The sequence below is a fragment of the Mustela putorius genome, unplaced genomic scaffold (genome assembly GCF_011764305.1).
Source record: "Mustela putorius furo isolate JIRA1106 unplaced genomic scaffold, ASM1176430v1.1 tig00000813_pilon_pilon_pilon, whole genome shotgun sequence".
Lineage (NCBI taxonomy): Eukaryota > Metazoa > Chordata > Mammalia > Carnivora > Mustelidae > Mustela > Mustela putorius.
The window spans coordinates 1,128,820-1,144,651 of NW_025421485.1; the positions used below are offsets into that span (position 1 = coordinate 1,128,820).

Genomic DNA, 15,832 nt, shown 5'->3' on the forward strand with positions numbered 1-15,832 from the left:
CCTGAATGTTTATAGCAGCAATGCCCACAATAGCCAAACCAGGGAAAGAACCTAGATGTCCATTAACAGACGAATGGATAAAGAAGATGTGGTATATATATAGATACACACCACGGAATAATATGCAGCCATCAAAAGCCCCTGAAATCTTACCATTTACAAGGATGTGGATAGAACTAGAGGGTGATATGCTAAGCAAAATAAATCAGAGAAAAACAATTATCATATGATATCTCTGATATGAGGAATTTGAGAGGCAGGGCAAGGGATTGTTGGGGAAGGGAGGGGAAAAAAATGAAACAAGATGGGACCGGGGAGGGAGACAAACCATAAGAGACTCTTAATCTCAGGAAATAACTGAGGGTTGCCGGAGTGGAGGAAGGCGGAAGGGAAGGGGTGGCTGGGTGATGGACATTGGGGAGGGTATGGGCTATGATGAGTGCTGTGAATTGTGTAAGACTGATGCCCCGAAACATATAACCTATAACATATGCATATGTTAACATATATGCTATATATATATATAACATATGCATATAACATATAATACTATATGTTAATAATAATAAAAACGAAGTGTTTGGTGTAGGTAGGAGGTTCATAGGAAAAAAAACATGTAGTAGGGAAGAACTGGATTTTCCCTACACAGGGGAAATTCTGATTTTTTTTTTTCCATTTTAGCAGTGGTATGTATATGGTAGTGCACTCTGTCCTGGTGGAGCCTACATTTTAGTGAATGGGGACAGACAATACAAAAATAGAATGAAACATACATTATATAGTGTTTTGGTGATAAATGTTATAGGAAAAAAAAAAAACAGAAGGTAAGGGGGGATCTGGAGATCTGGAGTTCAGGGAAGGTGGTTACAAATTTAGAAATAAGCAGTCAGGGTAGGCTTCCAGAGAGAAGGTGACATTTGAATAAAAACTTGGAAATGAGAGAGAGAGAGAGAGAGACATATACCTGGTAGAAAACCTTCCAAACAGAGGGAACAACCCTTGCAAAGTCCCTGAAGGGAAGTGTGTTTGCTGTGTTCCCAAACAGCAAGGTCAGTGTGGCTGAAGGTGGTGGGTCGAGCGGTGAGAAGCAGGAGCGAGGTGGGGAGAGTAAGGGGAGTGGACAGGTGATATAGGGCAGGCTTTGAGGTCATTTAACTTTGCAAGAAATGGGGTCCCTAGGCTTCCCAGCTGAAGTTTTTAAATTTCTTTTTCAAAGATTTTATTTATTTATTTGACAGACAGAGATCACAGGTAGGCAGAGAGGCAGGCAGACCAGCTGAGGTTTTTTTTTTTTTTTTAAGATTTTATTTATTTATTCGACAGACAAAGATCACAAGTAGGCAGAGAGTCAGGCAGAGAGAGAGGGGGAAGCAGGCTCCCCGCCAAGCAGAGAGTCCGATGCGGGGCTCGATCTTAGGACCCTGAGATCATGACCTGAGTGGAAGGCAGAGGCCTAACTCACTGAGCCCCCCAGGCGCCCCCCCAGCTGAGGTTTTTTAATTTCATTACTGCCAAATGCATCTTTAGAGATATTATGCAATATAATTCCTGCAAGAAATCTTCAGTATTTGTTTCTTTTGAATGTGACACAGTGCTAATTTCTTGTACACTGTATATTCATTAGGGTTACATAGAGGCACTTGTTAAATGAATAAATGAACAAATGAGGCTGGCAGTTTAGCTCCAAGTAGGTCCTCAATGTGTTATTTCAAGTTTATTGCTTCCATACCCTTTCCCCACTTGGGTTATGTTCAGCTGCCTGCTCTTTCAACTATGCATTTTTTTGCCTGTCTTTGTTCACTCAATTTCCCCTTACTTAAGATGCTCTCCCGAACTTTCGCAGCTTGATTCAAATTCCACTTACAGACCAAAGACAAGCTCCACTCCTCCAGAAAGCTGGCCCAGACTCTGTGAGCTTTGTTGCCTTTTCTGAGCTCCCATAGTATCGTTCCTCTGACACCTTTCATTGCTTAATATGTTGAGTTGCATCATTTTTGCTGCTTATTTAAAAACCACTGTTAGCACTCTTGTATTTGGCCACAGATAGGCAAATGAATGCTAGCATCTTAGATACTTGTACCACTTCTGTTTTGGAGAAGCTGTCTGGATAGGAGGGGTTCAGACAAGTTCATCTCACGCAGGTTAATAAACAAGGGGTGCCCAGGGACCCAGACCTAAGTCGTATCCCTGACAGCAATAGTCACTATTTCCTGCTCTTTAAAGGGTTAATCCAGTAGTTCCTTTCCACGCCCAGTTAACCACACCTCCTCCCCGTGATCCAAAGCGACCGCGGCCTGCGAAGTTTGTCCTTTGCGCGATGCCGTAGTGGCCCCGCTTCGGTAGCTCGGCTCCCGGGCGAACATGGCGGCCTCCGAGACGGCGCCGGCTGTGAATCCAACCACTGCGGAGGGAGAGGAGGAGACGATTCTCTATGACTTGTTGGTCAACACCGAGTGGCCCTCGGAGACAGAAGTGCAGGTGAACCAGGCCCCTCCGGAGCTGCGGCCAGCCTGGCGCGGGCGCTGTCCGGGGAGAGCCACGTAGCAGGGCCACGTAGGGTCGTGGAGCCGGGTGGGAGGGGGAGCAGGGCTCCGCCGCTTGTGCTGTCGCCGTGGCAACGGCGCCGCGAGCTAACGGGGGTCTGGGTGCGCTAAAGCGGAAGGTACCCGAGAGCCCCCCCGGGCTTCCGAATTTGGTCGTCGGGGCAAAACCTTGGGCTCTGGGGCACGAACCTTCCCATTCGGGATCTCAGTTTCGCTTCTCCTCAGTTTGGAGGGGAGGCACAACGTCGGACTCCAGGGTCCTGCTGGTGCCTGGATTCTCGGGGGTCCTTTCCCGGAGGCGAGGCAAGAGCGGACCGCGGCTGATCCTCCCTGCAGCGGGAGAACTTTCCATGACCCTGCAGTCCACTCAGCATCTGGAGGGCCGCCGCGGAGTGCGGCGTCAGACCTTCACCCCTCCTTGGTGCTGAATTGCACCCATCCCTGCGCATTTCAGTAAACAATCATTTAAAAGTGCCAGTGTGTCCGTCCGTGTCCCAGATGATTTACGAGTGTGTCCGTCCACGTCCCGGATACTGTTCGGGCGGTGGGTGGGCATGGAAAGGTGAATAACTTTTGTAGCGTCTGCAGTCTAGATGGGAGACCAGCCCCTGAGCTTTTTTTGCTACTTAGTGTAATTGCGCTGTGATAGCGGTTTGAACAAAGCGACGGAGAAGAGTGAGGAGCGGCTGACCTGGGGTTGGGTTCCGTCCTGAAGAAGGGGTTCAAGGGGTTGGTAACCTTAACTGGACCTTGGGGTTTTCAGTTGTTGCACAGAGAGGGGACTCCCAGCATAAGGTGACCAGTAGGAACCAGGAATCCACATTTATTCAACATATTTACTGAGTGCCTGTCATTGTTTTAGACTCCGAGGATGCAACAAGATTCAGAAGGACTTTTTTTTTTTTTTTTAATTTGACAGACAGAGATCACAAATAGGCAGAGAGGCAGGCAGAGAGAGAGGAGGAAGCAGGCTCCCCGCTGAGCATAGAGCCCGATGTGGGGCTCGATCCCAGGACCCTGGGATCATGACCTGAGCCGAGGGCAGAGGCTTTAACCCACTGAGCCACCCAGGCGCCCCCAGAAGGACTTTTATTAAAGATCAAGGAGTCCTAACTTATGGACTCTTTATTACAACACTTTTCCTGTTTCTTTACCGGAGAAGCTGCTCATTCTCTCATCTATAAAATTTGTAGTTTTTCTTTAACCTCCTTTCCATTGCAGTTCTCTGCTTGTCTTGTCTTTTTTTAGGCTGTACATACTGTTTTTCAAGTATTTACTTAGTTTCTGTTGGTCTTGAACAATGTGAATATTGTAGGGTATGTAGTTAGGATGTTGTATGTAGTATGTTGCTGCTGCTATTGGTGGAAAAAGATTGCATATTCACTCCTTAGCACCCATTGGTTCTTTACTGGAACGTTGCAGATTGCTTCACATGATAAGTCGATTTTAAAAAGCACAGCATCAACTTACATTGAAATGCATAGCACTTTTTTTTTGGTTTTGTTTTTGTTCTGGATCGATTGATTTCACCTATCCCTCTTCAAGCTCTTGGAGGACGATTACATCTGTTTCCTCTTTATAACCCTCCCCAGGACCAAACTGTGTATTACTGATCAGTGGATAATCAATTCATGTTAGTGGAGTGAAATATCTTTTCTGTGCTTTTCAGTTATATCTGTCTGCACTTCCTGCATCTCCATGTTCCTCTCTTTCCTCTCAGCAGCACATGAGTACATCATATTCATTATTTGTAGTGCCTGCTATTTTTCAGCTTAGTGTTTAGTCTGTACTTGGGAACTATTTAGTGTACCACTTGTGTATCAGTGTGCATGTTGGTAGCATTTTCTCTGTGGATATACAACAAATACTCAAATTTGCCTGCAGGTACGAGTTTATTAATCCACATGAGCAAGTAGACTGCTGAACTGACAACCAACATGGTCTTTGCCCTTGATGACTACTCTCTCTGGACTGGTGTTTTGATATTTGGTGTTTGAGTTTCCACCTTCAATCCTTGTCCTCCCCTCAAAATTTGTTGGGACAAATTCCTATAACTTTACCATGCTTACTTTTGCTGTCACGGTTTTCAGTCCTGCTTTTACTTCTTTTGTTTCTAAATAGTGGTTTTTAAATATTGGTAACTTGTACCCTGCACTGAATATTAGCAAAGAAAATGTAACCTTATGTATTGTGTAAGTATTCCTAGAAAATTCTCAAATGTAGATTCTTTTTTCCCATTGCAGTCTAGAGGCAACCGAAAACATGGTGCATCCTTTATCATCACAAAAGCGATTAGAGGTAAATACAGCTTATTTTTCTTTATGTAATGATAGATAATTTTTTCATTTCATTTATAACTTTACTGTTTTTGAAACTTTAGGAAATTTATTTATTTACTTACTTTTAAAAAGATTTTTATTTATTTGTCAGAACACAAGCAGGGGGTAGCAGCAGGTAGAGGCAGAAGCAGGCTCCCTGCTGAGCAAGGAGCCTGATGCGGGACCATATCCCAGGACCTTGGGATCACGACCTCAGCCAAAGGCAAACACTTAACTGAGCCACACAGGTGTCCCAAAAACTTTAGGAATTTTAAAGCGTTCTTTTAGACTTATAACGCCAGATAAAAGTGAATAGCATGCATGTTACCTGAGTTTAATTATATATATATACATATATACGTATATATTTTGACTATATGTGATATGTGGATGTATACGTGTATATATGTATATGTATACGCACACATTTTTAATCCAGTTTAGAGCTAAAGTATGGCTTAAGGTTAACTATTATGGATGTGTTCTAGAAGAACTGAAGAAAATCAAACCCAGTGTCTCAGAGTCTGGACACTGAAAGTGACAAGCTGTTTTAAGTGGTTTACATGATGTTCCAGCAACATCTGGTTGAGTTATTCAGATTAAAATTTTGGTTAACCAGAGCATTTGTGTAACTCCTGACAGACTTTGCATATGAGCTCAGGGTATCTGAGAAAGACTTGAGCACTGGTTGCATTAAGTTGGTGCCAAGAGAACTTTATTTATTGATCTAATCCTTTATTAGATCAGCAAGGTAGGTGTTATTAGGACTTCATGTTTTTAGATGAGGAAACTTGCCCAAGGTCACTCATTTGGAATTTGATTGCATTGTCTTTCTGGCTCCAAAGCTCGTTCTTGTAATAATTGATGAATTTGAGGTACTTACACAGAGCAGATTCAGTTTCAAAGGAGCTAAGTACTTGAAATTAACTCTAATTTTATCTTCTATTATAAGAACTAGCATATTCAGTTTTCATTGTGATGAATGTTTTAAAATTTTGGTAATTAAGAAAATGTACATAAGTAATAAAATTCATATAGAGAAATTCAGAGGCTATGGATAGCCACAAATTCAGATATATAATTTCTCATTTTACCACTTGGAGGGAATCTCTTACCCTTCATTCTTTTTTTCATTGATCTACACCTACATATTCACATTCCCATACACATTTTAAATGAGATCATATAAAACATTGTTTGTCAATAGTGTAGTTAATCTTAAAAGCAAACTGTCATCAGCAAAATTCCTGTTTATTCAGGAATAACAGAATTGCATTTCAGGACAAGCAAGTTATAGTAAAACTATAGCTAAGTCCCACAAACAGAGGAGAAGAACATTATTTTCTGGAAGAGGAGGAAGTTGAGAGGGGTTGTTTTGAATGAAGGTCGAGTAGAAAAAAACTTTCAGGGTGATGATGATTTCTTATCCCCTGAGTTGCAGGGGGAGTCTGTATCTTGCAGGCGGTGTGACGGTACATTGGTACAGGTACATCTCTTCCTTCTTGGGGCCTGTAACTGATGATACTTTCTTCTTGATTCTCCTGTTGAGGCCTGACACTTCTTCCTATAATCGATGTTGAGAGGTCCTGCTCCCCCTTCTAGCCTCCTGACTCCACTCAAGATGTCCCCTTATTTTCAGTGTGTTAGAGATTTTGTTTCCCCTGGAGTTCTGCATTTTAAGTGTTATTATTATTTTTTTTAAATCCTTGCTATAAAGTACAAAGTAATACCTTAATTTTTATACAAATATTTTGGTTTTAAAGGGTGATTACTATGACTTCTACTCCTTGGTTTTATTAAAGCCTCTTTGGTGACATTTAACATCTCAAACCACATGTCCCACATTTCCTTTTTGTACTGTTAGGAAATACTTGAAATTTTCGAGTAACACAAACTTGGGACTTAATATACACAAATGTCTGATGTTATAAAAGTTACAGTGTTTATTAGATTATATTCCTTTATTTTAAGAATTTTGTTCTCCATGTTTTGTAATGACTCAGTCTGCAGTTATTTTAGACTTATCACTGAAGCTAATTTGAAAGCGATTCCTAGACATAGCTGATTCATATTTCGTTTTGTTATTTTTATTACAGATCGCTTATTATTTTTACGTCAATACATCTGGTACAGGTAAGTGTCTCTTCCAAATGTCAAATATAAATTTTATCCTACTTATGACTTAAGTTTTCAGAATTGAAACTTCAGGTTGTGATCCAGATGCTGACATTCAGATGATGAAGTAGACCTTTTCAAATAGTTGATACACTGACAAGATATCTCAGTCGACTTCGGGTAATTTTTGTTCTTTAGTCATTAATCAGAATATCTCTGGAGGACTTCTGGTTTCTCTGGTGAGTGTTGTCAGCCTTATCTTGAATGCCCACATGATGGGTCTGGAGCTTGGGGATCTTTTTGTTTTATTTTATTTTATTTTATTTTATTTTTATTTTATTTTTTTTAAAGATTTTATTTATTTATTTGACAGAGAGAGATCACAAGTAGGCAGAGAGGCAGGCAGAGAGAGAGAGAGGAGGAAGCAGGCTCCCTGCTGAGCAGAGAGCCCGATGCCGGACTTGATCCCAGAACCCTGAGATCATGACCTGAGCCGAAGGCAGCGGCTTAACCCACTGAGCCACCCAGGCGCCCCATATTTTTATTTTATTTTTTAAAGATTTTATTTATTTATTTGACAGAGAAAGATCCCAAGTAGGCAGAGAGGCAGGCAGAGAGATAGATAGAGAGAGAGAGAAGCAGGCTCTCCGCTGAGCAAAGAGCCCAATGCTGGGCTCGATCCCAGGACCCTGAGATCGTGACCTGAGCCGAAGGCAGAGGCTTAACCCACTGAGCCACCCACGTGCCCCGTTGGGGATCTTTTTATTTTATTTTATTATACTTTATTATTTATTTACTTATTTATGTATGTATGTTGGGGATCTTTTTAAAAACGAGTTTGTTCTTATTGTAATAACAGTTCTTATGGTCAATATTCAGTTTCCGAGCATCAGGGAAGGTCCTTTGTGTTTCAGTTCTTGGGTACTTTTTCATTCTTTTGAGTGTTAAGTCTTTTTAGACATGTTGTGAGTGTTCAACCTTCAGAGGAGGAAAGAAATGATCCTTTTGACAAATGATAGAGTTGTGCTTTTAGACAGGTGTATAGGAATTGTTTCATAGATGTTTTTAACACAGATTGTTTAAGAATATCTAGTCTTGGGGTGCCTGGGTGGCTCAGTAGGTTAAAGCCTCTGCCTTTAGCTCAGGTCATGATCCCAGGGTCCTGGGATCAAGCCCCACATCCGGCTCTTTGCTCAGCAGGGAGTCTGCTTCCTCCTCTCTCTCTACCTGTCTCTCTGCCTACTTGTGATCTCTGTCTGTCAAATAAATAAATAAAATCTTAAAAAAAAAAAAAAAGAATATCTAATCTTAAAAGCTCCAGAGATAATAAAGTTTTATAAAAGCAACCTTTGGCTCTTCTCTAGATTAGCTCTGATTTTTTTTTCATTTGCTGTGTGTGTGTCTGTGTGTGTGTATGTATGTATGTAAATTAAATTTCTTTTTTATTTTAAGATTTTATTTATTTATTTGACAGAGATCACAAGTAGGCAGAGAGGCAGGCACAGAGAGGGGGCAGCAGGCTCCCTGCTGAGCAGAGAGCCGATGTGGGGCTCAATCCCAGGACCCTGGGATCATGACCTGAGCCGAAGGCAGAGGCTTTAACCCACTGAGCCACCCAGGCGCCCCTGTAAATTAAATTTCTTATTGAATTTTATCTTTTTTTTAGAGGTGTGTGTCTAGTATGATAGGGTAAAGAGTTAAGAGGTGCTCGAGGGGCAGGGTTGGGGAGGAATATTTGAGAGGTGGGCTGTTTTTTCTGAGCTCACTCACTCTAGCTTACTAGTCCTGAACATCTTATAAGGGGAAGTGTGGGCAGAAAATAATGTTAGTATACCCCAATGCACCATGAAGTGATTTTTAATCTTCTACATGATATGTGACTTTCATAAGTAACCTAAAGTTAACTGAGAAAAGTTCAGATTTTGCTCTTGAGTTTATAGTAAAGAAACCTAAAGGTTTTGGGGGCAATATTTGCTTCAGGTGGTTTTTTTCTTTTAAAGTTTTTTTTTTTCTCTTTTAATTGTGAATTATTATAAACAGACTGAGAATTATAGATGCTGTAAGTCTAAACAATTTATTGTAGTGTTATCTGCATGGGAATTAGGCAGTTGTTGCTGTTTGGTTCAGATAGCCTTTCCCTCTTTTTATGCAAACTGTTACAAATCTTTGCCCCCCTCCCCCACTTCCCCTCTAGAGGAAATTGTCATCCTCAAGTTGATGTATCATTCACATGTATGTTTCATCTTTGTTATAACAGTCCTGTAACTACCGTGGTATAAAATATTTTGTGTTTCAGACATGAATGTAAATATGCTGAAAGTCTATTACTGATACTTTTATCCTACTTTTTTGTTTTCTAATTTCCATAGTGTTTTTCCATTTTTATTCACCAGCTTGTTTTCTTTATTCTTCTTTTCCTTCTCTTTTCTTGATTTCCTCCTGTGTTACTCTTGATTTGTTGTATCTGCCCATGCATTGACCGTGAATCCTTTCCTCCTGTCTTTTGTGAATGATGTTATTGTGAGCTTATGCTTGGCTATTCTCACACGCCTTGAGTGAGTTGAAATTGCGGTCTGATTTTGCATGTAGTAAAGGCTGGGGTTTTTCTTTTTTGTGGGGATTTCATTCCCATCCTCCCACAGAGATGGTATTCTTGAATGACAATGACACCCCCCCCCCCCACCATGTTGAAGTTTGTCTGGTTTTCTTTTCTCTGAGAATACAGTCCTGTCAAGGGGTCAAGGGTGGTGCTGGCCATGCCAACAACTCCCTTCCAGCTCTTGTTCTTTCTAGGCCCCCGCAGCTCCTTTCCTGTCCCAGGTGTTGCTTTCTCTTTTGAGTTCTTGTACCTCTACCCAATTCTAACTTTAAGTTCCTCTTTCATTTCTAACACTTGAGGACTCCTTTTGTTCTTATGAGTTTAGCTGTATACTAGAATTTGCTAGAGGTGAGTCAGGATTTCTAGGTGTGTATAACAGGAAGGGTATCTTACAGGCTCACTCTGCTATGTTACCGGTATCTTTGATGTCTTTTCCTTAGAAAGGACATAAAATTTATGTATTTGAACATACTACCATGTTTTTCTGGAAAAAGAGATATATGTATGTGGTCAACTTTTAGATAACTAATAACTCTTTTGGGTTTACCAATATTCAAATCTTCTAATGGAAAAAATCTTATCTTCCTATAGCTCTATATGCTGTTTATAATATTTATTTATTTATATGTGTTTTTCATGATTAGATTTTAAGTTGGCTAATGTGTTGTTTCAGCCCTGTGCCTTTTTTGCTCCCTGATGGACTGGTTCGTTTGGTTAATAAACAGATAAACTGGCATTTGGTACTTGCAAGGTAAGGTGTTAAAAATTTGTGTTTCTCTACTGGGATTAGCACTTGAATTTCATTATGGATATTAATTTTGGGTTCTTTTAGCTTGCAGTTTTGATTTTATTTATTTTTTTATTGCATGTGAATTCCCTTTGTCGCATATGACTGGGTATCTCTTAAATGGATTAACTCAACCTTGTTGGATCATTTTTGTGTACGCGTTGGTACCTTTATACTCCTTTAAGATCAAAAGTTGGGTAATGGAAGATGTGAAAGCATTTAAAAATGATTTTTAACTTCTTAAAGTCATTCCATCTTTGTTGAAGACTGCTACACATAATCATATAGAATTTTTTTTCTCTTTCTCTCCCATGAAAGCAATGGAAAACTTTTGGCTGCCGTTCAGGATCAGTGTGTAGAGATCAGGTAATTGTTAATGTTATTCGTTTTTAAAATTTCCCTTGAGAAAATTTTACTTGATTTATGGGAACTAGGAGTTTTGGAGGGGTGAATTTAAAGGGATTTTACCATTAGCGCACATAATTTTGTGAGGCCTCAAACATCACTTATGTCAATTACAGGGTGAGAGATACTTTGTCAGAATAGCAGAGTCTACTCCCTGAATCAGTCTGCTGTTGCCTGAGAAATGTTACTTTTTCCATAGATCAGGCTCTAGATCAATAGATCAGAACTCTAGAATTAGTCTTTCTTATTTGACTAGTTACTGCTAACTAAGCTAAAGCAGATTATCAACAAGGTATTAAAGGAGGGACCACTTTGTTCTGTTGGTATAAAGCTCTGGATGGAATATGAGTCTGCAAAAGACAAAGACTATATATTACTTGAGGCCAATGATAGTCTATTATCTTGAGACATTCAATGGTTACTATATTCACATCTAGAAGGCTTCTCTAAGCTGGGCTTTCCATGTACTTTATTTTTTTTAATTAATTAATTAATTAATTATTTTTTTAATTAGAGAGCAAGAGCAGGATGAGGGGGAGCTAAGAGGAGAGGAGAGGGGAGGGAGAAGCAGGCTCCCCACTGAGCAGGGGTCCTTAAGCAAGGCTCGATCCCAGGACCCTGAGACGGCAACCTGAACTGAAGTCAGATGATCAACCGACTGAGCCACCCAGGCATCCCGCTATGTAATTTATTTTTAAGTCATATATCAGTTGTAAAAGAAATAGCAACAGTAGCAACTAATTCAGGAAAACTGGTTAATTTTTTTTTTTTTTTGAAATTATGAGTAGTGCAGACTAAACATGGTGCATTTCTAAAATTAGAGGCTACTCTTTCAGGCAAAGTGTAACTGCTGGTATTTAAAAATAAACAATGGGAGGGACACGTGGGTGGCTCAGTGGATTAAGGCCTCTGCCTTCCGCTCAGGTCATGATCCCAGGACCCTGGGATCGGCCCTGCATCAGGCTCTCTGCTCAGCAGGCTTAGCAGGGAGTCTGCTCCTCCCTCTCTCTCTGCCTTTCTGCCTGCTTATGATCTCTATCAAATAAATAAATAAATAATCTTAAAAAAAAGCAAAAAACAATGAGACAAATTTCTGGATGTCCAGTCCAGACTTTTTCCTAACACTTCATTCTTCTTTTCTTTTTTTTTCTTTTCAAAGATTTTATTTATTTATTTGACTGACAGAGATCACAAGTAGGCAGAGCAGCAGGCAGAGAGAGAGGGGGAAGCAGGCTCTGCGCTGAGCAGAGAGCCCAATGCAAGGCTCGATCCCAGGACCTGAGATCATGACCTGAGCCAAAGGCAGAGGCCTAACCCACTGAGCCACCCAGGCGCCCCTACTTCATTATTCTTGATTAAACATAGTATAATGAACACTCAATTGTTACCACACTGGTTTTAGTTTTCTGTTTGTGTACTATCTTTTTCCAGTTATCCAAACAGAACTGGACCCCTCCACTTGTGGGGGAGTAGACAGAGGTTTGCCCCCATTGGAGCATCAGCTTCAGATGTGGAGGCTTTGTTTCCTGATCCCTCGTACAATCATCAGGATGGAGATGATTGGCAATAATGACAGCCTTTCAAAACTGTTTCTTAATTTGGCATGACTTTGATAGTCAAGTCCCTCTTTTTTTCCTGTAGCATCAGTAAGCATCAAGTTGGCACAATTTTTGGACTTCCGCTTGTAGGACTGGGCGAGTACTTGCTATTGCGTTTGTTGCAGGAATGTGAAATCTAACTTTTTGAGAAATATGCTTATGGTGTGCCTTTATATATAGCAGTTAATCCTCAAAATTTCCATCTTTCTTCCATGAAGTGAGAACATCGGTGGAATGGTCTTAGGTGTTCGGGTCAGAATGTGCGTGTGAGGATGGGATTGACAGGCCAGTGGAGAAGAGTTTGACCAAGGATTTATGGAACTTGTTAGTACAATTTTTGATGAGATGAAAAAAAAATTTGCTTTCATAAAAGGATTTGCTACTGGATTGTTAGAGTGTAAAATATTTATAAAACTTGTAAACATCTTCAACTCTAGGAATGCACTTATGTATTTGAGACTAAGTGGTGAGGGAGGATTTCTGGGCAAGGGAAGTATGCTCATCAGAATCTTATTCATCTGATGCATAATTTGCAAAAGGTTTTGATAACATTAGTATATCTAAGGAGTCTTACATGGTGAGGCATGGATTCCATTAGGAAGCTTTTCAGGAACACACTCCCCATGGACCCATCCCTCCCCCTCACTGCTTAAGTACTAATCCGCTCTGCTCCTGAAAGCAACACTGTTATACCTAATGGTAGGTTAATGCTAATGGCGTTGGGCACTTTTATAAGTGCGTTGCATGTGCTAATTCATTTAATCTTTGCAGAAGCCCTGTGAAGTATGTATTGCTATTTTTCTCCATTTTAGAAATGAGGAAGCCGGCACAATATGGCTAAATTACTTGCTTGAGGATTTGAAATCTACCATTCTAGCCTCAGTGTTCCTGCTTAGAACCACTGATCTCTACTACCTTTTGATCATGCTGTTGAGCCGTATATGCGTGTGTGCTTACATTCTGGTTTCCCCTGGTACAGTTAGGGCTTCTGCTTTGCGCAACTCCAGGGTTGTCATTTTTTAAAAATTCTGCGTGAGTGGGATCTGGTGTCTCCAAGTCCAGTGACACTGTGTGTTCCTTGGAAGCAACCCCTGCCCTTTTCCCCTTGCAGTGCTAGAGAGAAAGAGAGAGAGCACGCACACATGCGTGCGAGAACATGCACGAGCAGGGAGCGGGGCAGAGAGAGGGAGAGAGAGACTCTCCAGCAGACTCCCCCCTGAGCGTGGAGCTCAATGCAGGGCTTGATCATCCCAGGACCCTGAGGTCATGACCCAAGCCAAATCAAGAGTCAGATGCTTAATCGACAGCCAGCCAGGCACCCCTCCCAATAGCTTTTATCTCCTTGGACGTAATAGGCGCCTAGTTGATGTTTGGTGAATAAGTGAGGTGTTTGTGAGTGGGGTGGAGGAAGCAGATTCTGGGAGAGCATTACAGGGCCCAGTCCGCTGATGCGCTCACAGCTGGCAGGCAGTTTCCCTCGCTGAATTGATTCACACTTTGTAGTAACCTGAAAGGAAGGGTGTTTTTTTTTTTTTTTTTAAGATTTTATTTATTTATTTGAGAGAGAGACAGTGAGAGAGAGCATGAGTGAGAAGGTCAGAGGGAGAAGCAGACTCCCCATGGAGCTGGGAGCCCGATGTGGGACTCGATCCTGGGACTCCAGGATCATGACCTGAGCCGAAGGCAGTCGTACAACCAACTGAGCCACCCAGGTGCCCAAGGAAGAGTGTTTGAGCAAAGATGCAGAATGGTTAGGAAAGGAAAAGTGCAGGGTAGATCCTCAAAGTAAAACCTTATGCACAATGGCTATGCCTGAGTTTAAGACCTTTGTTCTCACTATTGCACGTTTGTTTTTTGTGCTGTGGTGAAGACACATAGAAGGTCAGATTGGCTCCAGTGGTGCTAGTCGGCATGTGGGATTCGGTCACTATTTGTTGATTGCATTCGAATATGAAGGAGCACTCTAATGTCTGAGGTCATTATTTCATACTTGGAAGCAGTCATAAATAGGCAGTGTTTTTTGAGGAGAAAAAAATGAAAAGCTGAAGCACATATTAGCTTTAGTTGAGAGAGAGCCCTGCCTTTTGCAGCACTGTACCAGGGCTGCTGTTCCTCAGCATGTAGTGAGTGGCCGATGACTCTTGTCATTTGCGCCAATACAGCACACCTAACCTGCTTGTGTGTGGGGCTCATGAGGATAAAAAGCTGACTTGTGAATTGCTACTTTAATTTCTAATTTGGCAGTAATGACATATTATAAGAATAATATGTGTTTTCTTTTTTCCTAAAGAGTGAAGTAACAATTTCTTACGATTATGGGCTGCTACAAATACAGGAACTAATTAGGAGCCATCTCAGAACACAACAAAAAGCATTTAAATAAGGACTCAAAAAAAAAGGGATTTTCCCCCAAATTTGCTTAAGTGGATATATTTGTGAAGTTTTGACAGAACTGAATTTGTCTCCGTCTTTCCATTTCCCCAGCAGAAGAGCAGCTATTATTTGTGATGATATTAAGGATGAAAGTAATAAACACTGACTTAGGTCTAGTTTGTGCTAATTTATACATAATGTCTTTTTAAATCCTTCCCTAAGCTATGAAGTTGGTCTTACCCAATCTATGTTATTGAGAGGAAATAAAACTCCTGTTGAATATTTTGTCCAGGTTACCTGGATGAGCTGAAATCAGGTCAACCTCACTTCAAAGACCATGTTCTTTCTTTCTTTTTCTTTTTTTTTTTTAAAGATTTTATTTATTTATTTATTTGACAGACAGTGAGAGAAGGAACACAAGCAGGGGGAGCGGAAGAGGGAGAAGTAGGCTTCCTGCCAAGCAGAGAGCCTGACGTGGGGCTCCATCCCCAGATCCCGAAACCCCAGGACCATGACCTGAGCCAAAGGCAGACACTCAACCAACTGAGCCATCAGGCACCCCAAAAGCCTGTGTTCTTTCTGCTGTATTCTACTTGGAGGCTGAATAGTCAATTTCTTGAAGAAATTTATTACTGTATTTATAATTAGCTTTTGTCTGTCATATTTTAATAAATATTACTTTTTATAATTTGTTTTAAAACTGATGCTTATCATTAAGTATTTAAGAAAGAAGAACTACAAATTACCTACAGGTCAGCCAAAATGCTCTATGGTTTTTGCACCTTTTCTGTGTGTGTGTGATCTTCAGTCCAATGATAACATTCTGTACATTCTATTTGATACTTTTTTTTTTTAAGATTTTATTCAGTCATTTGACAGACAGAGATCACAAGTCGACAGAGAGGCAGAGATAGAGAGGAGGAAGCAGGCTCCCCGCTGAGCAGAGAGTCCGATGTGGGGCTCCATCCCAGGATCCTGGGACCATGACCTGGGCCGAAGGCTGAGGCTTTAACCCATTGAGCCACCCAGGCGCCCCTGATACTTATTTTCTTGATAACTTATGGGAAGATGTTATATTTTCAAATCATGTACAG

At 41.0% G+C, this 15,832-nt stretch overlaps 1 protein-coding gene across 4 annotated transcripts in view; it reads left to right on the forward strand.

The window, feature by feature from the left end:
* Window positions 1–2,289: 2,289 nt before the first annotated feature.
* Window positions 2,290–15,832, forward strand: part of NBAS (NBAS subunit of NRZ tethering complex) — a 316,898-nt gene continuing 303,355 nt past the window's right edge. For 2 of the 4 annotated variants that reach the window (XR_006608058.1, XR_006608057.1), the window contains exons 1-5: window positions 2,290–2,478; window positions 4,787–4,841; window positions 6,958–6,994; window positions 10,249–10,326; window positions 10,681–10,728. Coding sequence is in view for 2 of the 4 variants with exons in the window: in XM_004745820.3 (XP_004745877.1) it covers window positions 2,362–2,478; window positions 4,787–4,841; window positions 6,958–6,994; window positions 10,249–10,326; window positions 10,681–10,728 (335 nt within the window). In the remaining 2 variants the exon portion in view is untranslated. The remainder of the gene's footprint in view (window positions 2,479–4,786; window positions 4,842–6,957; window positions 6,995–10,248; window positions 10,327–10,680; window positions 10,729–15,832) is intronic. The other 2 variants (XM_004745820.3, XM_045084859.1) reach the window with 1 other exon arrangement.